This window comes from Montipora foliosa, chromosome 6, assembly GCF_036669935.1.
Source record: "Montipora foliosa isolate CH-2021 chromosome 6, ASM3666993v2, whole genome shotgun sequence".
Lineage (NCBI taxonomy): Eukaryota > Metazoa > Cnidaria > Anthozoa > Scleractinia > Acroporidae > Montipora > Montipora foliosa.
In genome coordinates this window covers 52,937,925-52,955,424 of record NC_090874.1, presented here as the reverse complement: position 1 = coordinate 52,955,424, position 17,500 = coordinate 52,937,925, and the positions used below count along the sequence as shown (strand labels likewise).

General features: G+C 40.1%; 1 protein-coding gene, 1 long non-coding RNA gene and 1 other non-coding gene across 4 annotated transcripts in view; 1 reads left to right on the top strand and 2 right to left on the bottom strand.

Annotated features, from left to right (window-relative positions):
- LOC138007732 (protein-glutamine gamma-glutamyltransferase K-like) overlaps positions 1 to 9,165 on the top strand; it is a 20,419-nt gene extending 11,254 nt beyond the window's left edge. The window contains exons 6-17 of one of the 2 annotated variants that reach the window (XR_011124102.1): positions 238 to 516; positions 917 to 1,035; positions 1,346 to 1,453; positions 3,046 to 3,226; positions 3,653 to 3,788; positions 4,186 to 4,289; positions 4,933 to 5,175; positions 6,366 to 6,659; positions 7,237 to 7,397; positions 8,268 to 8,410; positions 8,509 to 8,924; positions 8,973 to 9,165. Coding sequence is in view for 1 of the 2 variants with exons in the window: in XM_068854792.1 (XP_068710893.1) it covers positions 238 to 516; positions 917 to 1,035; positions 1,346 to 1,453; positions 3,046 to 3,226; positions 3,653 to 3,788; positions 4,186 to 4,289; positions 4,933 to 5,175; positions 6,366 to 6,659; positions 7,237 to 7,397; positions 8,268 to 8,410; positions 8,509 to 8,653 (1,913 nt within the window). In the remaining variant the exon portion in view is untranslated. Of the gene's footprint in view, positions 1 to 237; positions 517 to 916; positions 1,036 to 1,345; positions 1,454 to 3,045; positions 3,227 to 3,652; positions 3,789 to 4,185; positions 4,290 to 4,932; positions 5,176 to 6,365; positions 6,660 to 7,236; positions 7,398 to 8,267; positions 8,411 to 8,508 lie in introns of both variants that reach the window. The other variant, XM_068854792.1, reaches the window with a different exon arrangement.
- A 630-nt stretch (positions 9,166 to 9,795) lies between these two features.
- Trnas-uga (transfer RNA serine (anticodon UGA)) lies at positions 9,796 to 9,877 on the bottom strand. The gene has a single exon. It is a non-coding gene; the product is annotated as a tRNA-Ser (tRNA).
- A 4,009-nt stretch (positions 9,878 to 13,886) lies between these two features.
- On the bottom strand, positions 13,887 to 15,643 carry LOC138005935 (uncharacterized). The gene is made up of 2 exons (XR_011123831.1): positions 15,380 to 15,643; positions 13,887 to 14,079 (listed from the first exon to the last, which is right to left on the bottom strand). It is a non-coding gene; the product is annotated as an uncharacterized lncRNA (long non-coding RNA).
- Between the last annotated feature and the right edge of the window lie 1,857 nt (positions 15,644 to 17,500).

Genomic DNA, 17,500 nt, shown 5'->3' with positions numbered 1-17,500 from the left:
TACCAACTTTAGGTTGGTAGCATTTTGCATGACAGTGCAAGACTCACAGAGATTGAAAATAATGTTTGAAAATGTGACTTTTTCAGCTACCAGGATCTTTCCTTTCCGTTTTGATGTGGGGAGCACCATCCCTCCCCTCAGCAAACACGTTTTTCGTGAGGGGAGGGGCTCCGACGACGTAAGTCTTTGCGACTCTGAAATTCAACTCGTGACCTAATTAGTTCTGTCTCTTTCAAGGATGCAGTCCCCAAGAAAGCAAAGGAACTATCATCCGGGTCCCTGTGGGTCGAAACAAAGAATTTGCAAGCGATATATGGTTTGCAAAATTTACACAGGGGCAGGGGGACGGAGAAACTAGCAAGCGTGTTCAGATAACCCCTCCGGAAAACGCTATCGTTGGCAGATACTATCTTTTCGTGGAAACAAAGGCAAACGTCAACAATTCAGAGAAACCAGAAGTGTTTCGTTACAAGTACCCAGAAGAAATCATTGTTCTGTTTAATCCGTGGTGTAAAGGTAAGCGTCAAAAATTATAACACAATTGCTTTGTTTTTGCATTGAAAAGGATAGTGTTTGGCCACAAAATCTCATGCGGATAACTTTTGTTGGTATTCGATTTCCACCTCGTTTTTTTCTGTGCCATGCTATACTTGTTAAAAATTGCAAGGTAAACAATGAGCCTGTTGTAATTAACGAAACTATTGACTTCTCCGTCCTTCTCTAAAAAGCTTCTCTAGATCTGTAGTAGCGCAGCACCATAAGAAAGGTCCCCCTTTTCCGAAAGAGAAAAGGGTTTTAAATAAGAGGAATTGTTTGTAGATATCGTAGAGGTTGACAGCTTATAAACTGTGCCGATCTTAACTAGTGCATGTTAGTTGAGTTATTTTGCTCTTATTTTACCGTATCGGTTGAGCAGATGACACAGTGCATCTTTACCAAGAAGCCTTGCGCGAGGAATATGTGCTTAATGATCACGGGCTCATCTGGATGGGATCTGTCAAGAAACATTCTGCAATACCATGGAATTTTGGTCAGGTATGTTTAAATAGGGACACAGTTAAATGAGAACACGTAGAAAGCGACAAATGGAAATGACTTTCAATGTCGTCCATTGCAATCAGGTGTATAAAAACTGCAAATTTATGTTGATAAAGATTTCATTTTCGAAAACAATTTATATTAAATTTCCAAATTTCAACGCATGGTCGTGGCGATCCGTCTTCACCAGGGCGCAGAAAAGAATGGGTGTGCGCCCTGGTCTTCACGCGCGTAGGGATTCGGCCAGTTTACAACTTAGATCTTGCTTGTTTTAAAGATATTCTAAACTGTCTGCAATCTATTCTAGTTTGAAGATGTGTCTCTCAATACTTGCTTATGCCTTCTGGATAAAGCGCAGCTTTCCACAGCTGCTCGAGCCAATCCTATTCGAGTAACAAGATGCATTACTGCAATGGTAAGGTCACAGTTTTATGCCTTGTCCAGCTGTGCAGCAAATGAGCAAATAGGTTTTCATAAATACGTGCTTCCGTAATCATAACTAATAAGCCAGAACATATTTACAAAGTTTTGGATGACGTAGTCATGCCATGAGCTTGCTCCATTCCAATTAATCTATTTACCAAACTTCGATTTGACATTTTCCCTACACCTCCCTTGCCAATTTGTCCCAGGGTCGTTATGCGCCTATCTTTGTAAGGTTTCAGTTAGAAGAAAGGAGTTGTTTTTGTTTGGTAGGTCTTCGAGTGAAGTTTCATGAAATGGCGCCGATTATTAGTGAACGAAGGTTTAACGCGGATGCTCTTTCGTTCCGTCCGCAAACAAAATATGCCTTTTTGGAGTTGAAAAATGTAAAGTTAATAGGAGGTTTTGCCATATCATCTGAACCAGGAGACATTTATCACAATGTAAAGTTCTTCCGTTAAACTTCCGAGTAGTAATCTATTGCTTGAGGCGAGAATCAATTTTTTGAATAACAAAAGACAGTTAAGTTGCAAATACTTAGCTAGTTATAATGGCAAGTTCATTTATAAAAAATCCGTTCAAAACAACAATACTATGTAATTCAATTTAATCTATTTGATGATAAAATATACTTTGGAAAGAACATTGTATTCCCCTTGTGCATAGCTTCGTGATCGAGTCGGCGTGTGGGACGACACCACAGAAAAACACATGAAGGAGAAAGCGAGTACAATTTAAGAACTTTGAAAACATGATGAGTGACCATAAATCACGAAATGCAGGAGCAAGTTCATATGATCTTTTGTTTATTATATACTCAACAAAATTGCTGCATCGCTGTGTTTCCATAGCAACTTTCGTACTGTCCCCGGTTGTTTAAAAGGCGCATGGCACCACCCATCGGATAAATCACTATCCATTGGATAGAGCGGTTTTCAATTGAGTGTCGAAAGTAATTACCGAATTGCTTTGGTTTATGATTACTTCACTCAGTGATTGGTTCAAAGTTCTCGCGCCACTTTTTCAGCCAATCAGAAGTGAAACCAAAACTAATCGTGGCTTGCGCGTGCACATTTTCCCGCGCTTTGTGTCGGCTACGTGTAATTACTTCGAGTTTTGATTGGTTTACCGGATTGTCTCCGTCCGTTTTGATTGGCCAAAGTAATTACTTTGGTTTTGGTTTTACGACACTCAATTGAAAATCACTCCAACGCAATTGGTTTCGCTATGACTTATCCACTAGTGATTTATCTGACGGATAGCGCTATCCACCTTTTGAACAAATGAGGCCTGCACTCTAGAACATATAACCTATAACCTTAGTTAGTCATTCGGTCATTTACCAATCAAAAACGCAATATTCTGTTCAGTGTATGGAGCGTTTTCACTCACGTAACCAAAGCCATATTGGATTATTGAAACAAAAGAAAGTTCAAAATAGAGTTCAATAAACGGAGGATTAGTTTGGTACACCATCATGGCCGCCATTTCTTTGTTTACATACACCAACATAGCCGCCGTGACGTCACGTAAAAACACTCCCTAATAAGTTATTGTATTGCATTTTTTTTCATGTTATTACAGGCTAATTATAATGATCAAGATGGTGGCGTTCTATGGGGTCGCTGGGATGGCAATTACCCGGATAACACGCATGCTCCAACGTCATGGTCTGGCAGTGTGGCCATTTTGGAGGAGTTTTGGAAAAACAAAGACGTCGTCAAGTTTGCCCAGTGTTGGGTGTTTTCAGGGCTTGTTACAACTTGTATGTTATCACAGAAACGCTGAATAATTATTACTCATACGCAACGGTTGCTCTGAAACAATATTGGTTTGAAATTATTGTAATTACCATTAACACCATCACCGACGGGCTGGAAAAAGCTTAGGATTCATGACGCCATCGGGTATTCTGTGTCATCATAGTCTTTTCATCGCCATTTATCTTTAATGATCAGAGTCAATCATTTTTTTAAAATTATAACTGGAAACCCTACAGACCTTATACATATAGCAGTGTTGACGCTGTGGTTAGAGCACTTGTCTTCCACCCAATGTGACCCTGGCTTGATTTGGCGCCTTATTTGGAGGTTGAATTTGTTTGTTCTCAATTCGGCTCCGATATTTAAATTTTATTTTGTAGTAATAATAAGTTGGGTTAACGTTATTGGAATATCCTTGCCTTTTTCAGTGCTGAGAGCCATTGGTATCCCGACGCGATCGGTGACGAACTTTGCTTCAGCTCACGACACTGACGCCAGCATGACTATTGACTTCCATTTTGACGAAAACGGAAAACCGCTTAAACACTTGGATGACTCTATTTGGTGAGCTTTGTTCGTCGTAGAGATTTAACTATTGTTTTAGGAACACAACGAGAATGCAAGTGACCAATGCAGTAAGTAGTTGTACTCAGAAATAGTTCGGCACGTTAAAATTGAAAATCTCTTTCCCTCGCCATCCGAGAAAATGCCCTTGGTTGCGAAAATCAAGAGAAGGTTGCGCATTTTCAGTTGCTTTCAACAACAAAAAAAAGACTGCCAGTTATTCCTCTAAACCTCAGCTTTGTTCTTTCGTTCTCACATGCACAATTTGAAATTACTGCATGTAGTTTGCACCGGTGGCTCAGTTGGTTGAGCACCAGGCTTTCACGCGGGAGGTCGTGAGGTCCACCATGTATGTATTCATACTCAATCAGTAAAGAATAATTTTGTGACGTTTTAGGAACTTCCATGTTTGGAATGAATCATGGTTCAGGCGTCCCGATTTACCAGATGGCCATGATGGATGGCAAGCGCTTGACGCTACACCACAAGAGAAAAGTCATGGTAAAAATCTCTGTTTGGAGATGTGTTCCTTTGATAAGCAGGGTTGGCCCTAATCCTATTGCAGGTCTGATTAAAACCTAAATGTTGTGGTCATCTGGCTTTTTTAACCATACACTCTCCAGTCTTCGAATAAAATGCCCCACGTTGCCTTAGAAATAAGTCATTTCTAATTTAGAGTGCAATAGCGAGCATTTCCCAGAACTATTTCAACGGAACCCATTGATACAATAGGAGGTCGCGGTGACGTATGGTCCCCACATTTAGACCTGAACAAAACAGTCTTTATATTTGCGTTTGAATAATAAGCCATCCATTTTTTTTCACAACTAGTTCATCCATCCATTCTTCCAGAGAAGGTTTTTATGACTAAAAGGTGGTGACGTCGAACTAAACTATTGAGATCAAAGTACGCAACTAAGTCGATACCAAAGCAACTGAAGGGGAAAGACTGAAAATTGATACAAATGGGAAATAAACCGACCACACAAAAGCCAAATGTTGAAAATTTGTTTCCGTAGATAATTTTGACAGATCTGTCCAATGATTTTTTCTCCAAGAATCAATTTCGCTAATTTAATAGTATGAATTATGCAACTTTTCGACCGCCACATCTTCTTTATGTTGCGCCAATATTACCTCGTAGGTGTTTTCCGTTGTGGACCAGCTTCAGTGAGGTCTGTAAAACAAGGAGAAGTCTATCTGCCTTACGATACGAGCTTTGTGTTTGGCGAAGTGAACGGCGATCGTGTGTTTTGGGAAGTGGAAGAGGGTGGTCCCATGAAAGTCATTCGCGTCGATACGAAATGCGTGGGGAAGTTGATCAGCACCAAGGCAGTTGGCAATGACGCGAGGGAAGACATCACCCATGAATATAAACACCCTGAAGGTAAAACAGCTTGTCCGTCTGCACTTATGTCCAGCACTGATGCATCCAATGAGTCAGAATCCGAACAATCTCCAACAAAGAAATGCAATCAGTCCAGTTTAAGTCTAAGCCTTTGCTACCGTTTTCCAACAATAAAGTAAGGGTCTTTAAAGGTTAGCGTTATTTTTAGCTTAGAGTAAATGCTGTTTATATTTACTTGAGGAACAACATTTGGGGGACACTTCGGGACGCTTATTGAAATCTGCCAGCATTTCTTGGGACATATAACGGTTCGTTTGTTCTGATCGCATTTTTTTGTTGGATATTTTTCTGATTCTGACTCATTGAATGCGTCAGTGATCAACATCCTTGAAATTACCGGGCATGCATCCCGTTTCTCGAAGATCATGAAACTTTTCGAGTGCGACATTTCCCTCTGTGTCTGAAAAACGAAGAGTTTTTAAGTTGTCATAATAATTTCGATTTTTGATATCTTGAAAAGGTGTTAAAACACCACTTTTTCAAAACAGACGAATCGCAGCTTCATGAATGCCTTTTTCGGGACCGAAGTTTTCGGAACCTCGAAACCGATAAATTTTGCCCCCTACAGTTTCTGCTCGGGTACCCGAACATTAGCCTGCAAACGCAAACGTATTTTCCCAGGGAAGAGAAACGAACGCCGGAAATACGTCTACGTTCGCAGGCCACCCGAACATAGGACTGCAAGGCAGTGTTTATTGTAACACCAACTATGACAAACATTTTTTTGTTTGAGTTGTGTTTTTTCGATGGTTACTCGCGAAGGGGATACTCGGAGAAATATCTGAGTGCCGTTGCAGGAGTCGAACTTGCGAGCTTCCGACTTGAAATTGGGAGACAGTCTCTACCCGACTGAGCTATGGGAAATTCGTAGAAGTTAAGCGACAGAGAGTTTTATACAAGCTGGCGGGGAATGTCTTTTCTCGATCCTTGAGGTTCTCGTGATCACGTAACGGAGAACTTTCTCATCGCTTGTCCGTGTTAAAGTAAGATCCCCAGAAACCTTCTGTTGAACGTACGAGCAGGCTCTGTTTTTGGTATGCGATTCCAAGGGGAGAGATCTGTCGAGAAAGAGCAAGCAGCCAAAAAAGGGGTTCTTCTATTGATTTAGTGGGACTCAAATGAAATCTCTTCAATGGCGGGTTTTATATTTGAGTAAAATTGGTCTTTAGGTTCCTCACAGGAGCGTCGTGCAGTACAAATGGCGTATAAATTTAGTAGTCGCAAGGATCACGGACATCAATCCCTTTACGAACTTCCTGCTGAGGACGTGAAGTTCTCGTTTGAAGTCCCGGACGCCTTGCCAATCGGAGAGAATGCAACTGCGGCGCTCAAGATGAAGAACTCGACACGAGAAAGCCGTACAGTCAAAGGAATGATAACAGGGGTCATGGGTTTCTACAATGGTATCCCCTGCAAGGATTTGAAGGAGGAGAGCTTTGAAATGTTGCTGGAACCAAGGCAGGGTGGGTAAAACGAAACTCTTTCCAGGACCTATTTTTTCGTTTTGGAGTGAGAAAAAAGATAAATGACTGGGAACGAATTTGGTACAAAAGACTTTGTTGACTAGCCGTTCCAATCACGTTCAAGTGAAAAGAAAATGCTTAATTAATATATCGATATAGAAAAGTAAGCAAAAGGAATGAAATCAACATACTATAACAAGATCGTTCCCAGAGAACTGTTTCAGGCTGCTATCTTGGTAGAGTGTACCATATGCGCCGGCAACCTCGTCCCGTGAGCGCCATATATGAAGAAGGGAAAAAAAACAATTTCTGTCACCATCATTGCATTTTAAGGCATTTGGTTCAAAGGTCTTTCTTGGTTTTTATTTTTAGGTTGGTTTTTATTTTAGCTCTTATTCCATTCAATTAAGTTTGTTGGCTTTTTTTTACCCCTGTCAATTGAGATCCATACAGTTTTATCTTTCACGGCTGATATCCATATAGGCTCTATCTACAATACGACCTTTGAACTCGGTTAGCAAGTAATATGTTATATTAGGAGCTCTTTTCCAATCATCTTTTTCCTTCTCCACTGAAGAAAAGTTTTACTTCCTGGAATTCCCTCCATCCTTATATTTGGACAAATGTGAAGCGGATGGAGGACTGAAAATATATGTCAAGGCCACTGTGCAGGAAAATGGTCAGCGGTTTGCCTCTTATGAGACTCTGGAATTTCGTAAACCAGAGATGACGATAGAGGTACAATTTTCTTTTTATCGAATTTGTTCAGTGTTATAATTAAGTGATAGTGTTTCAGTGATTTTCACTGAACTGCCATATAAATGGGTCTTCATCAAGCTCGAGTTGGGAGGAACTGCGGAGGTCTCTTTTGCATGGAAGAAAACAAATGGCGTGGCATAAGCAACATGAAACCAAGGCTTCAAAGCCATTCTCTAACGTGCTCGAACATATTTTGTGATAAGAATCACAGAGCCCACAGTTTGTTTTAGATATGAAAGTTATGAAGAAACTTTTGAGGAAATTTCTGGAAAATTTGGAGCAACTCTTTCAAAAATTTGGAGCACCTTGCAATTGTGAAGAGCCCTAAGTTGAGTTTCTTCATTCTCTGCTTTTCTTCGAGGAGTTCTACTCTTGGTTACTCACGTTATCGTAAACGAAAATTTGATCCGGTTGGCAGTCTTCCCAATTAGTAGTGCACTTTTAATTGGCTATACTTAACCTTGACAGTTTAAAGTGATAATTTTTGCAGTTTTTCGCTGAAAATTGTGAAAGATTGACTTATAATTTTATAAAGAATTTCGAAGTTCAAATTTTAAAATATTTAACGGCCAGCCCGACGTCTCACAACCTTGTTCATAGACTGTGTGTAACGTTAAAGATGCTACACACTTTTCAGTAGAGAAGAGCAGAGATCGGAGTCCCGGTGTTGTGGTCTGGCCTGAATTCTCCAGAAAAAAATGCGGCCGGCTTGGCAGTTATGTCTCAAAAAGGCCACGTAAGCAAAAACAGTCATAAGTCAAAGGGGAACTCTGTCGAGACCAGGAACATGTAGATGTTGATGTAGACGTACGCACAAGTGATTTTGCATTTTAATTTGTTTTTTCTTAGCTCACGAGAGGTCAGCTCCGAGTTGGCAATGAACTTGAATTCAAGTTATCGTTCCTGAATCCCTTGCCAGTGAAAATATCTGGAGGAAAGTGGTACATCGAGACAACGGGATCCAACCCAAAGACCAAACTAATTCCGAATAGGTGAATATAACAATAAACTTAAAACCTCGCTGATGGGAAGAAGTGAACATTATCCAGAAATGTGCACTAATTCTATTTTTTTCTTTTTAACATTTTAGTACAACCGTGCCCCAAGGAGGTGATGTTGAGACGTCCTTCAGGCTGACACCTTACCGCGAGGGACTGTGTAGAGTGTCTGCAAGCTTTCGATCTCCGGTGCTAAGTGGTGTTCGTGGTTGTGGCACCTTGCAAATCGCTGAGTAAAGAAACTCACAGTTTCCCCTCTTCCATTTTTTTCTTATTTGCCGATGAAGAAGGACGATTTCTTAAGATAGATTGGTTGAAATAGTTGCTCAAATATCAGTCCGAATAGTCATGCTTGTATGACCCCCTTTCGAATGCGAACACTGAGTGGTGGCGATTTAGGCGAATAAGAGCTGTTGAAATATTAGACATAAAGAAAAACACTTTTCAGTATTGACTTGGTTCCTAGTACTCACTTCCTCTGCTTAGAGTTGAGCGAAAGTAACTCCTGGTACGATTTGTCAAAAGACAGGGGCCGATCCAGGATGTTTCTTGGGAGGGGTGCACCACTAAGGAACGGCGATGCCTTTGTTGTTTTTTGCAAAATACCAGTTTTATTAGAAAGTCGCAGGTCATCTCGGGGGGGAGGGGGGTGCGCACCCCTGCACCCTCCCCCTAGATCCACCCCTGAAGGATCGGGTTTAAATAGTTGCTAGCACGGAAAAATACATTAAAGGTGGAATTGTTGATACATGCGAGTGAAGATTCTTTGATTCCCGTGGCCCAACGCCGGTAATTTCATGATAATTTCCAGTCAGTTAAACGGAAGAATGAACGTTATATTCGTGTAACCACACTGCTCGCGTCGACTAGCCTTTTCTAACTGCGAGAAGTGAATTTTGATCATATACTGTATTATAATGAAATTTTACAATAAAGATTCTACCTAATAGGGAATTTGGCAATCAGCACTAATCTGTCTAACTGCTCTGGTAACTTTTGTTTGGTAAGCAACGACCCTGAAATAGACAAGATTGATTTTGTCAGTGGTATTAGAATTTGACCTCTCTTTGGATTTCCTGGATCCACATTTCAATTGCTTAACTCAATTATATGTCCTTACGCGCTGCGCATCATGAGGAAACATCGAGAGGAGGTTGGTTCAGACTATCCCGGCTGTTCTAGAGAGCTTAGACAATCTACGCGAAAACCCTTGCCGTTTTCTGAATGCTTGTCTTTTAGAAAAATGCTGCTCCCCTTATTCTCATTAGTCAGAAAACGAATGGACAGAATGTTTGAACGGAATTTTCTCTTAAATATTTATAAAAATTTCGTACACGTGCACGCTTACATGCACACCAATGTTAAAGAAAATGAGACCTCGCTGCGAGCAGGATTCGAACCTGCGCGGGATAATCCCATTGGATTTCAAGTCCAACGCCTTAACCACTCGGCCATCGCAGCTATTTGGTCTAGCTCCATGAACAAAAGTTAATAAAAATCTTAGGCAAAGTGTCATGGAAATGTTACTAAATAAATAAATGTCATGGAAGTACTAGTCGACAATCAAAATCTTCACGGAAGTTTGAGTTTAAAATGGTTCATAGGTCCCATTTTTCTTGAGAGAGTAAAACTCAAGGACAGACATTGCTTTTAATGTAATGTAACGGATTCTTTTGAAATGAGAAGTCATTCTGACGGACTTTCGACAGCTTTTTTGTTTTGTTTTTAATGCCCTCATTTGAAAGCCAAAAACCTCATTAGTTAACAACTGTTGCTATGCTTAGAAATATTCGTGTTCACGTGACAACGTAAATACGTTCGTCCAACCGAGAATTCTTCCATTATTATTTTTTCCACATTCACAGTTCGAGGAAGACTGTCTGCGTACCACTTAGCAAGAACTCATCATTGAGTCCTTTTCTTATAAAACAGAATGACTCATTACTTGACAATGATGGCCTTCGAAGGCAATGTACATAGTAATAACCGTTCATTAGCTGAATTACAGAGCAAAATATACACAAATCATAGAAAAGGTCCAATTATGATAATTATAAAAGAGATAAAAACTTACAGCTTAAATAAGTACACTCCTTAATGATTTAGAATTTAAAAGTAACGAAATATTGCGATCTCTGGGCCCTTCATCTGTATCGGCTTGCATATAATAAACTAATGTTAACAGCTAGAGCGATTTTGAATTGGGTGTCTAAAACCAAACCCAAAATATTTTGGCCAATCAAAAAGGACGGAGACAATCCGGTAAACCAGTCAAAACTCGAAGTAATTACAGGTAGCCAACACAAAGTGCGGGAAAATCTGCACGCGCGAGGCACGATTGGTTTTGGTTTAACTTCTGATTGGTTGAAAACGTGGCCCGAGAACTTTGAGCCAATCACTAAGTGAAGTAATCATAAACGAAAGCAATTTGCTAGTTACTTTCGACAATCAATTGAGAACCACTCTAAACCAGGTCTAACGTTCTACCTATGCCAAATCGGAGCCTCCATTGGAAAGAAAACCCAATAGGATGGCCTGGATACCTGAACGAATGAACATATGCTTAGAACACATGTGATCTTCTAACCTCTAAAGTAGTCAGGCTTGACGCAACCAGGGCCTCCTGATAAGTTTTCGTAGGGAACATAATACACAATGCCTTACTTTGAACCCGTTCTAGCCTGGTTGCTAGATGTTTTGCCAAACGGGCATTGCGTACTCAAGTACAGGCCTGGTGATAGATAGGTTCACCTTAACTAATGCACTCGGTGAAGCTCCACTACGTTATGTGACAATACACGCGTGACACAAACACTGAGCCTGGGTTGCCTGTGACCTCACAACAGGACACTTGAATGAGAACTCTCTAAAGTCCTTTTAGCTTAGAATGTTGATTAAAAAAAGAAAAATAAATCCCATTCAGACGAGAGGCATCCTTGTACAAGGCATACTTGTACCACTTCAAAATACAACAAATTTTGTGGGTTAGGATTTATTTACTGCGCATATAATGTATCCCAAAGTCTGAATGGCTGGTATTTTTTACAAGTTACAGGTCACATGTCATTTTTTTACCAATACAGAAAGTGTCCTGAACTTGCATAAAGCAATGGTGCTCTGCGCGCGCGTTCGCGCGCCCTGGGCGCGCCCGGAGCTCCGCTATGACGTGCAATACTAACATTTCAAATTGCTTGCATTTAAGACAACTAAGGTTTAAGAGAGCCTTTCCATAGATTTTTGTGTTGCAACTTTGCTAAAATGTTCCTAATAGCTCACTTGACTTTTGTCCCCGGAACACTTGGAGGCCTTTTAACTCTTCAGTACCCGAACTCAAAACAATAGGGATATAGTGCACATTCTCAACCTAAATGAAATCGTGAACAATGTTTTCCGATCATTTTAAGGATTCTACAAGAATATCTGTATGTTTAAGCCCTATGGGTTTTTTTAAATCCAATAGATACGCAATATCAAAAAGCCTTGTCATCACCTGCTGGTTGTGTCATCACTGTGTGCGGCAAGAATGCATGAATTCACAAAAGTAATAATTTGAAGGTCTTAGGGATAACTATTTTGTTGGTCACTTTGCAATGTTTGTGCACAAACTCTAAGTTTCAAAACTGAAAACTGCAGTTTATGCTTCATGCTCCATACAGTCTGACTGATATTGTTGGCAAGGCATTGCTCTGGGTGAGTTTCGTTTGCTGGGACACTAATAATACCACATTTGTTTGGGATATTTTGGCCAAGCCCTGATGGGCTAGGCCGTTTATTGAAAATCAGGATGGTAACCTAGGAAATACCCAAATATAGAAGACATGATCCCAGCAAAGGTGAGGGAACACACGCCATCCACAAGAAAGTAAAAATAGGGAGGGTGGGGAGGGAAAATTGATTTGACTCTGTTGAATCAGCTTCCGCCTAACTTGCACAAATGGTGAATGATCTCCAGAAAATCCCGGATGACAGAAATGCCCAAAGTGTAACATGGGAAATAACTAACTAAACATGTCACACTCAGCATAAATCCATTTATTTCCTCTGGGCAATAAATTTCCTTTTTGCTAGTGTATATAACTTGCCCAAAAGATGTGGGATTCATAGGTCTGAAATTATTTTTTTACTTCAGTAACATTTTGGCCAATTGAGCCAATTATGCTATGAAGAATGATGTTGGCTATCAGTAAAAATGTCAGAATGAACACTATTCAATGACTATGCCCCATCCCTTAATCTGTAAGCGTCTGGCAATCATATTCGGCGAGATTTGGTGAGGAACGTTTATGTGAGTGAGCAGTACTTCAACTATGTCATCCACGCGGCAAATGATAAACTTATATTTGTTAGAAGAACAACCGCTTCTTGTCTTTTGAAGATGAAAGTAAATTCTGCGGCACAAGCAGTTGAAAACATGATTGTCATTCAGCAAGACGAGAACCAGGAATCAATTGAATATCCGTGTGGACAGTTAAATCAATTCAACATAACACCAAGACAGTGCCAGAGAATCCAATACACGTTTCGAGACATTGGTAAGCGGAAATCAGCTCGCGCTTTGACACTCTGGAATTGAATTGGAAGTCAGCCTACAAAGACCACAGTTCTGAAAAGACTTCTGAAATGCTCAAACTCCGTGTGAAGGTTATTTTCTCTTGTGGCAATACGCAACAGGGGTATTCAAAAAATTATACAGGGTTAATATCTGGTGGAAGCCAAACTGGCAAAAGTCTTCCCAAGTACAGCGTACAGTGTTGAATAAATGTCGCAAACTCTAAATTTTTATTAAATGGCACTGTTTTTGTTAATGTGCTATCTATTCCTTTTCCGTAAGTAGTTTTTCGCTATTCATTGTAGGATCTTGTGAGGATCTGTGGGGACTTCACCTTGTACATGGCAATGAGCAAAGCTATGATTCATAGGGGTACGTGCCCTCAAATTACTGAGATATCTTTCTACTATTTGAAAGACACGGAAAATTGTTATAAATCTCCCAGCCTTGTCTCAGTGTGTCCATTTTTTGTAAGGCCGGGTATCTGTCCTATGTACGGCGATAAGAGGCGCTCATTTAAGCGAATAAAAGCGAGGAAAGATATATTATCTGGCGATTTATGGGAGGTTGAAGAGCTAAGGGGTTTTGTATTTCCTGTTAGGGATCCTTCATTATGTATTGTCAAGATACCTTATTTGGGTACTAGCAAAACATTATGGCCGAACCCGACCAATGCAGGTGTGCAGAGTTTGTGTTTTGTTGAAGGGTGGAGGGACGTGAGGATGTGAGGGTATGCTGATATTCCTAAAGGAAGTTTACCTCACTGCTTCCGACATTATTCTCATCGAGTCTCGAAAAAGGTGGGAAACAACTCATTGCCGGATATTCTAACCGAGATCCTTAAATGTGTCCTGTACATCATACCTCCAGTAGTGGCTGATCCTGATAAAGCAAAGGACTCAAAGACTTTCGACAACCTGGGATGTTAATATCTACTTTCAACTTTAATATAACATTTTCCTCACAAGTAGCATGACATTGTACTCCTAATGTATTGATCTAGAAGTTGATCGGTTAAATCTATTTCCGTAAGTTCTCTTGAAGATTCCATTATTTGACATTTCCCTCGTAACTAGCTGTTTATGGAAAGTTTATCTCTAACTGGAATTGGAATCTGAAATAAAAAATAAAAAATAAAAAATCAAATTAAAAGCAAGGCAACCTGGACCATGACGTCACCGTTTACCTTTCGTTCCCGGGGTAGCGCTAGCTTCACGTCATTGGGTTCTGGTCATTCCACCAAAGATCTCGGTTTAAAAATCCGAAAAATTTCATTTAGTGAGTGCATTATCTACAAGGTCATCAAATTTGCGCCATTCTAAGTCAATCACTTTAACAAGTTCCGCGCCAAAATGTACAAGTAAGTGAAGCAGAAACTGAAATTGAGTTAATGTTCTCTTCCGAAGCTTTTGCCAGCTCTCATATAGGTGTACGTAAAATTTAATTTGGGAGTTTCATTTAGGAAAATTTTTGTTCCATTTGATTCCTTCCCCTGAATTTTTTCTGAAGTCTTTTCGTCGACAGATAGGCGGCCATAGCTCCGATGTTTTTGGTTAGCTCGTCGGATGTTCTGGGTGTTGTGTTGTGCTTGTTGACATTGAGTGATATTGGGAAAACGAAGGCTCTTGAAGGTTAATAGGGAGAAAAATGCCAAAATTTACCAAGTGAACAAGGTCACGTGACTTTTTGAGTTCGTGAACAAAGCTGGTGCCCAATGTCATTTTTTAAACGTCGATGTTGCTTTTCGTTGAGCTAACACAGCTAAACTATTTTTTAAGCCATTTCAACAACTAAGTTTGCTGATATTAATCTCGATTTAGCAATACATGCACTTCCTTTTCCTTTGTCCTCCCTCCTGTATTTTCGAATTCGTCAAAGGAAGTCGAAAGAAATTTGAAAAGACTTGGTGATCGTTCGCTTTTTTACCCCGAACTTGATGTTGCAAATCGATGTATTAAACAAATTACGTTCAAACTATTCTGGGCCGTAGCCAGTATGAGGCGATCGGAGGCACTTCCTTCAGTTATTTTTTTCGCGATATTTTTAATAAGATGGGATCTCAGTGCTTCCTTTGAATGTAGGCATCAAAAGCACCCTAGGTACCTACGAAGAGAATTTAACATTGGACATTGACTCGATTGGTCATATATATTTTTTTCTGGCTACGACTGTGTTATTCCTGTTCATAGGACAGTTTTATTAATCGCGGAGGTGATCTTCTCCTGTTTGTAAAGAATGTCAGAGTAAAAGCGTTTTTCTCCTCAAAGTGCATCAAGTAGCACAGGAAGAGCAAGAAAAACGAAGTTTCTTCAAGGCAGGCTTCCTTGGGATATCCAAACTTCTTTTAACGACTGCGTTTCGTCAAGGACTCTTAGTTAATTTGACTGCCACGATGGCTTAAAAGAAAAACTAACCTCAGAGATTAGCCTCACCAAAGGCAATGTCATCCAAGGGACCATCCTCCACCATTTTGTTTACATCAGCCGCACTCTCTTGAGGATTATCATCGAACAATTCAGCTTCATCCATCTCCGTGGCTTCCTGGGCATTGGACACCAAAACGAAGGCTAAAAGACAGACAATAAAGAGGGTCCTCATTCTCCTTTTAACTTGTTCTTGTTAGTTTCCGGCTGTGGAACTCCTTGTCCGCTTGATCAGGCTTCTCGATTTTTTGTAATAAAATAGGATGTTCGTCCCTGTTTTTATACATAGTACTCCAAATTGAAAACCACAATTTATTAAACACAAAGTCGGTCAATATAGGTTTATTTGATTTTGAAAATTGCTCTTTGCTGAATTTCGCGTGACGTCACCCGTTGTTATCTATATGCCAACCAGGACCGAGTTTTTCGTCAACCATTAGTTAAGTAGAATTATAAGCTAGAGTTTTGCCACGGTATTTAATGCTGGTTGGCGCTAACCAATCTTCGAGCAACCCCGGTAGAAGTTTATAAACCGGCGAATTTTTAGTTTTCCCGGTTGATGGCAAATTTGAATACGAAAGTAAATTTGGCGTCAATCGTCAATATTTGTAAACAGGGAACCTTTTAGGCATAACTGTTTGCTTCTTTTCAGCTTAATATCTCCTATTTATCCAGCTGTAACTGGACTCTTAATATCTCTGGTCTATCCAGCTGTATCTGTCCTGATTAATTCATTTGGAAGATTTAGACATTCTACTCTCCAGGACTCGATTGCATAGCTAGCCAGCGCATAAAAGCAGTTCAGGCCAACACAAAGTACCACGTATTTGAGAATCGCTCCATATCTCAGCTACGATGTATAACTGAAACGATCACAATTTATCAGGTGAAAATTAAATTGTTTTTGGCATGGTTATTGCCGTAATGAAAGGCAAATCAAAACCAACTCTGTTTGCACTGGAATCTAAGTATTTGGTTTTTTAGATTAAATACACCATTAAAAGTCGAACGTGAAGAACGTATTTTAATCAGTTCTGGGCTTCGACGACCATTAGTCCCGAAAAACAGCATTAGCACAAAGCTGCTAATATAATACAATAGTCCGTTGTTTGGTTGTAATAACTCAGCAAATTTTGAAAAGACAGAAAGAAAAACAAATTATGAGAAAAAAATTGGCAAATCGAGGAACAAAGTCTTCTTTAATATATTTTATTTTTTGTTTTAGGCTAGGTGTTTGCACACTTGTATCAATTTAATAAAGATTATTGTCGAAACAAGACTAACAAAGCGGTTAGCCTAGGAGAGATTGATATTAATTAACGCAAATTCTTGTTGGTTTAGTATTTACGTGAAACAAAGCACATGCTTAATTTAATTTGTGGCAGTTCGATGCTGATGAACGGTGAGTCCCTCCAAGGGGTTTTGGAGAATAAGAAAACATGGCTAATTTGAACTGGGGGACAGGGGAACAATGACGAAAAACCTTAGGGAACAAGGGAACATAAACAATTTTAGAAATCGAAAAGCTAGCAACAAATTTGAAAGTAATTTGGGGAACAAGAAAACACAAGCAAATTTTGAAAGGGAACTAGGAAACAAGTACCCCCCGCCCCCATCTTGGCAGGGACACAACGGTCATGGTTTCGCGCTGAAAATGTGTCAAGGCTCTTGTCGAGCTACACTGAAGTTTCTCAACATGAAAACAAATCCTTTTGACCATTTTGTCGTGACTGTATCTTGGCCTCCCTAAGTAACCTATGCTACTTGGGGATTCCACTCAAATACAACATGGCGGACTGAAAAACATATGCTTGTTTCTTTCGATTGACGGTGTAATCCACTCGCGTCGACGTACAGTGTGAAGTGCAGACATTTTTCTCATTTGGGTTAAGGGAAGCTCTAATGGAGAAATTTTATATGTTTGATCTTCGGATGTGAGTGTTCTCCCGCTCAAGGAAAATGATTATTGCGGTTAAAGGCAGGTTTATGGTTATGCCTAGGTCACAGGTTTTTTTTTTCAAAGTAGGGACTTGCTACGTCATAACCAGCCAATCAGTCAACACGCTGCCCTAGACCTCTCCCTCTGGAAATTCCTCGTCTGTGTTGAAGGGG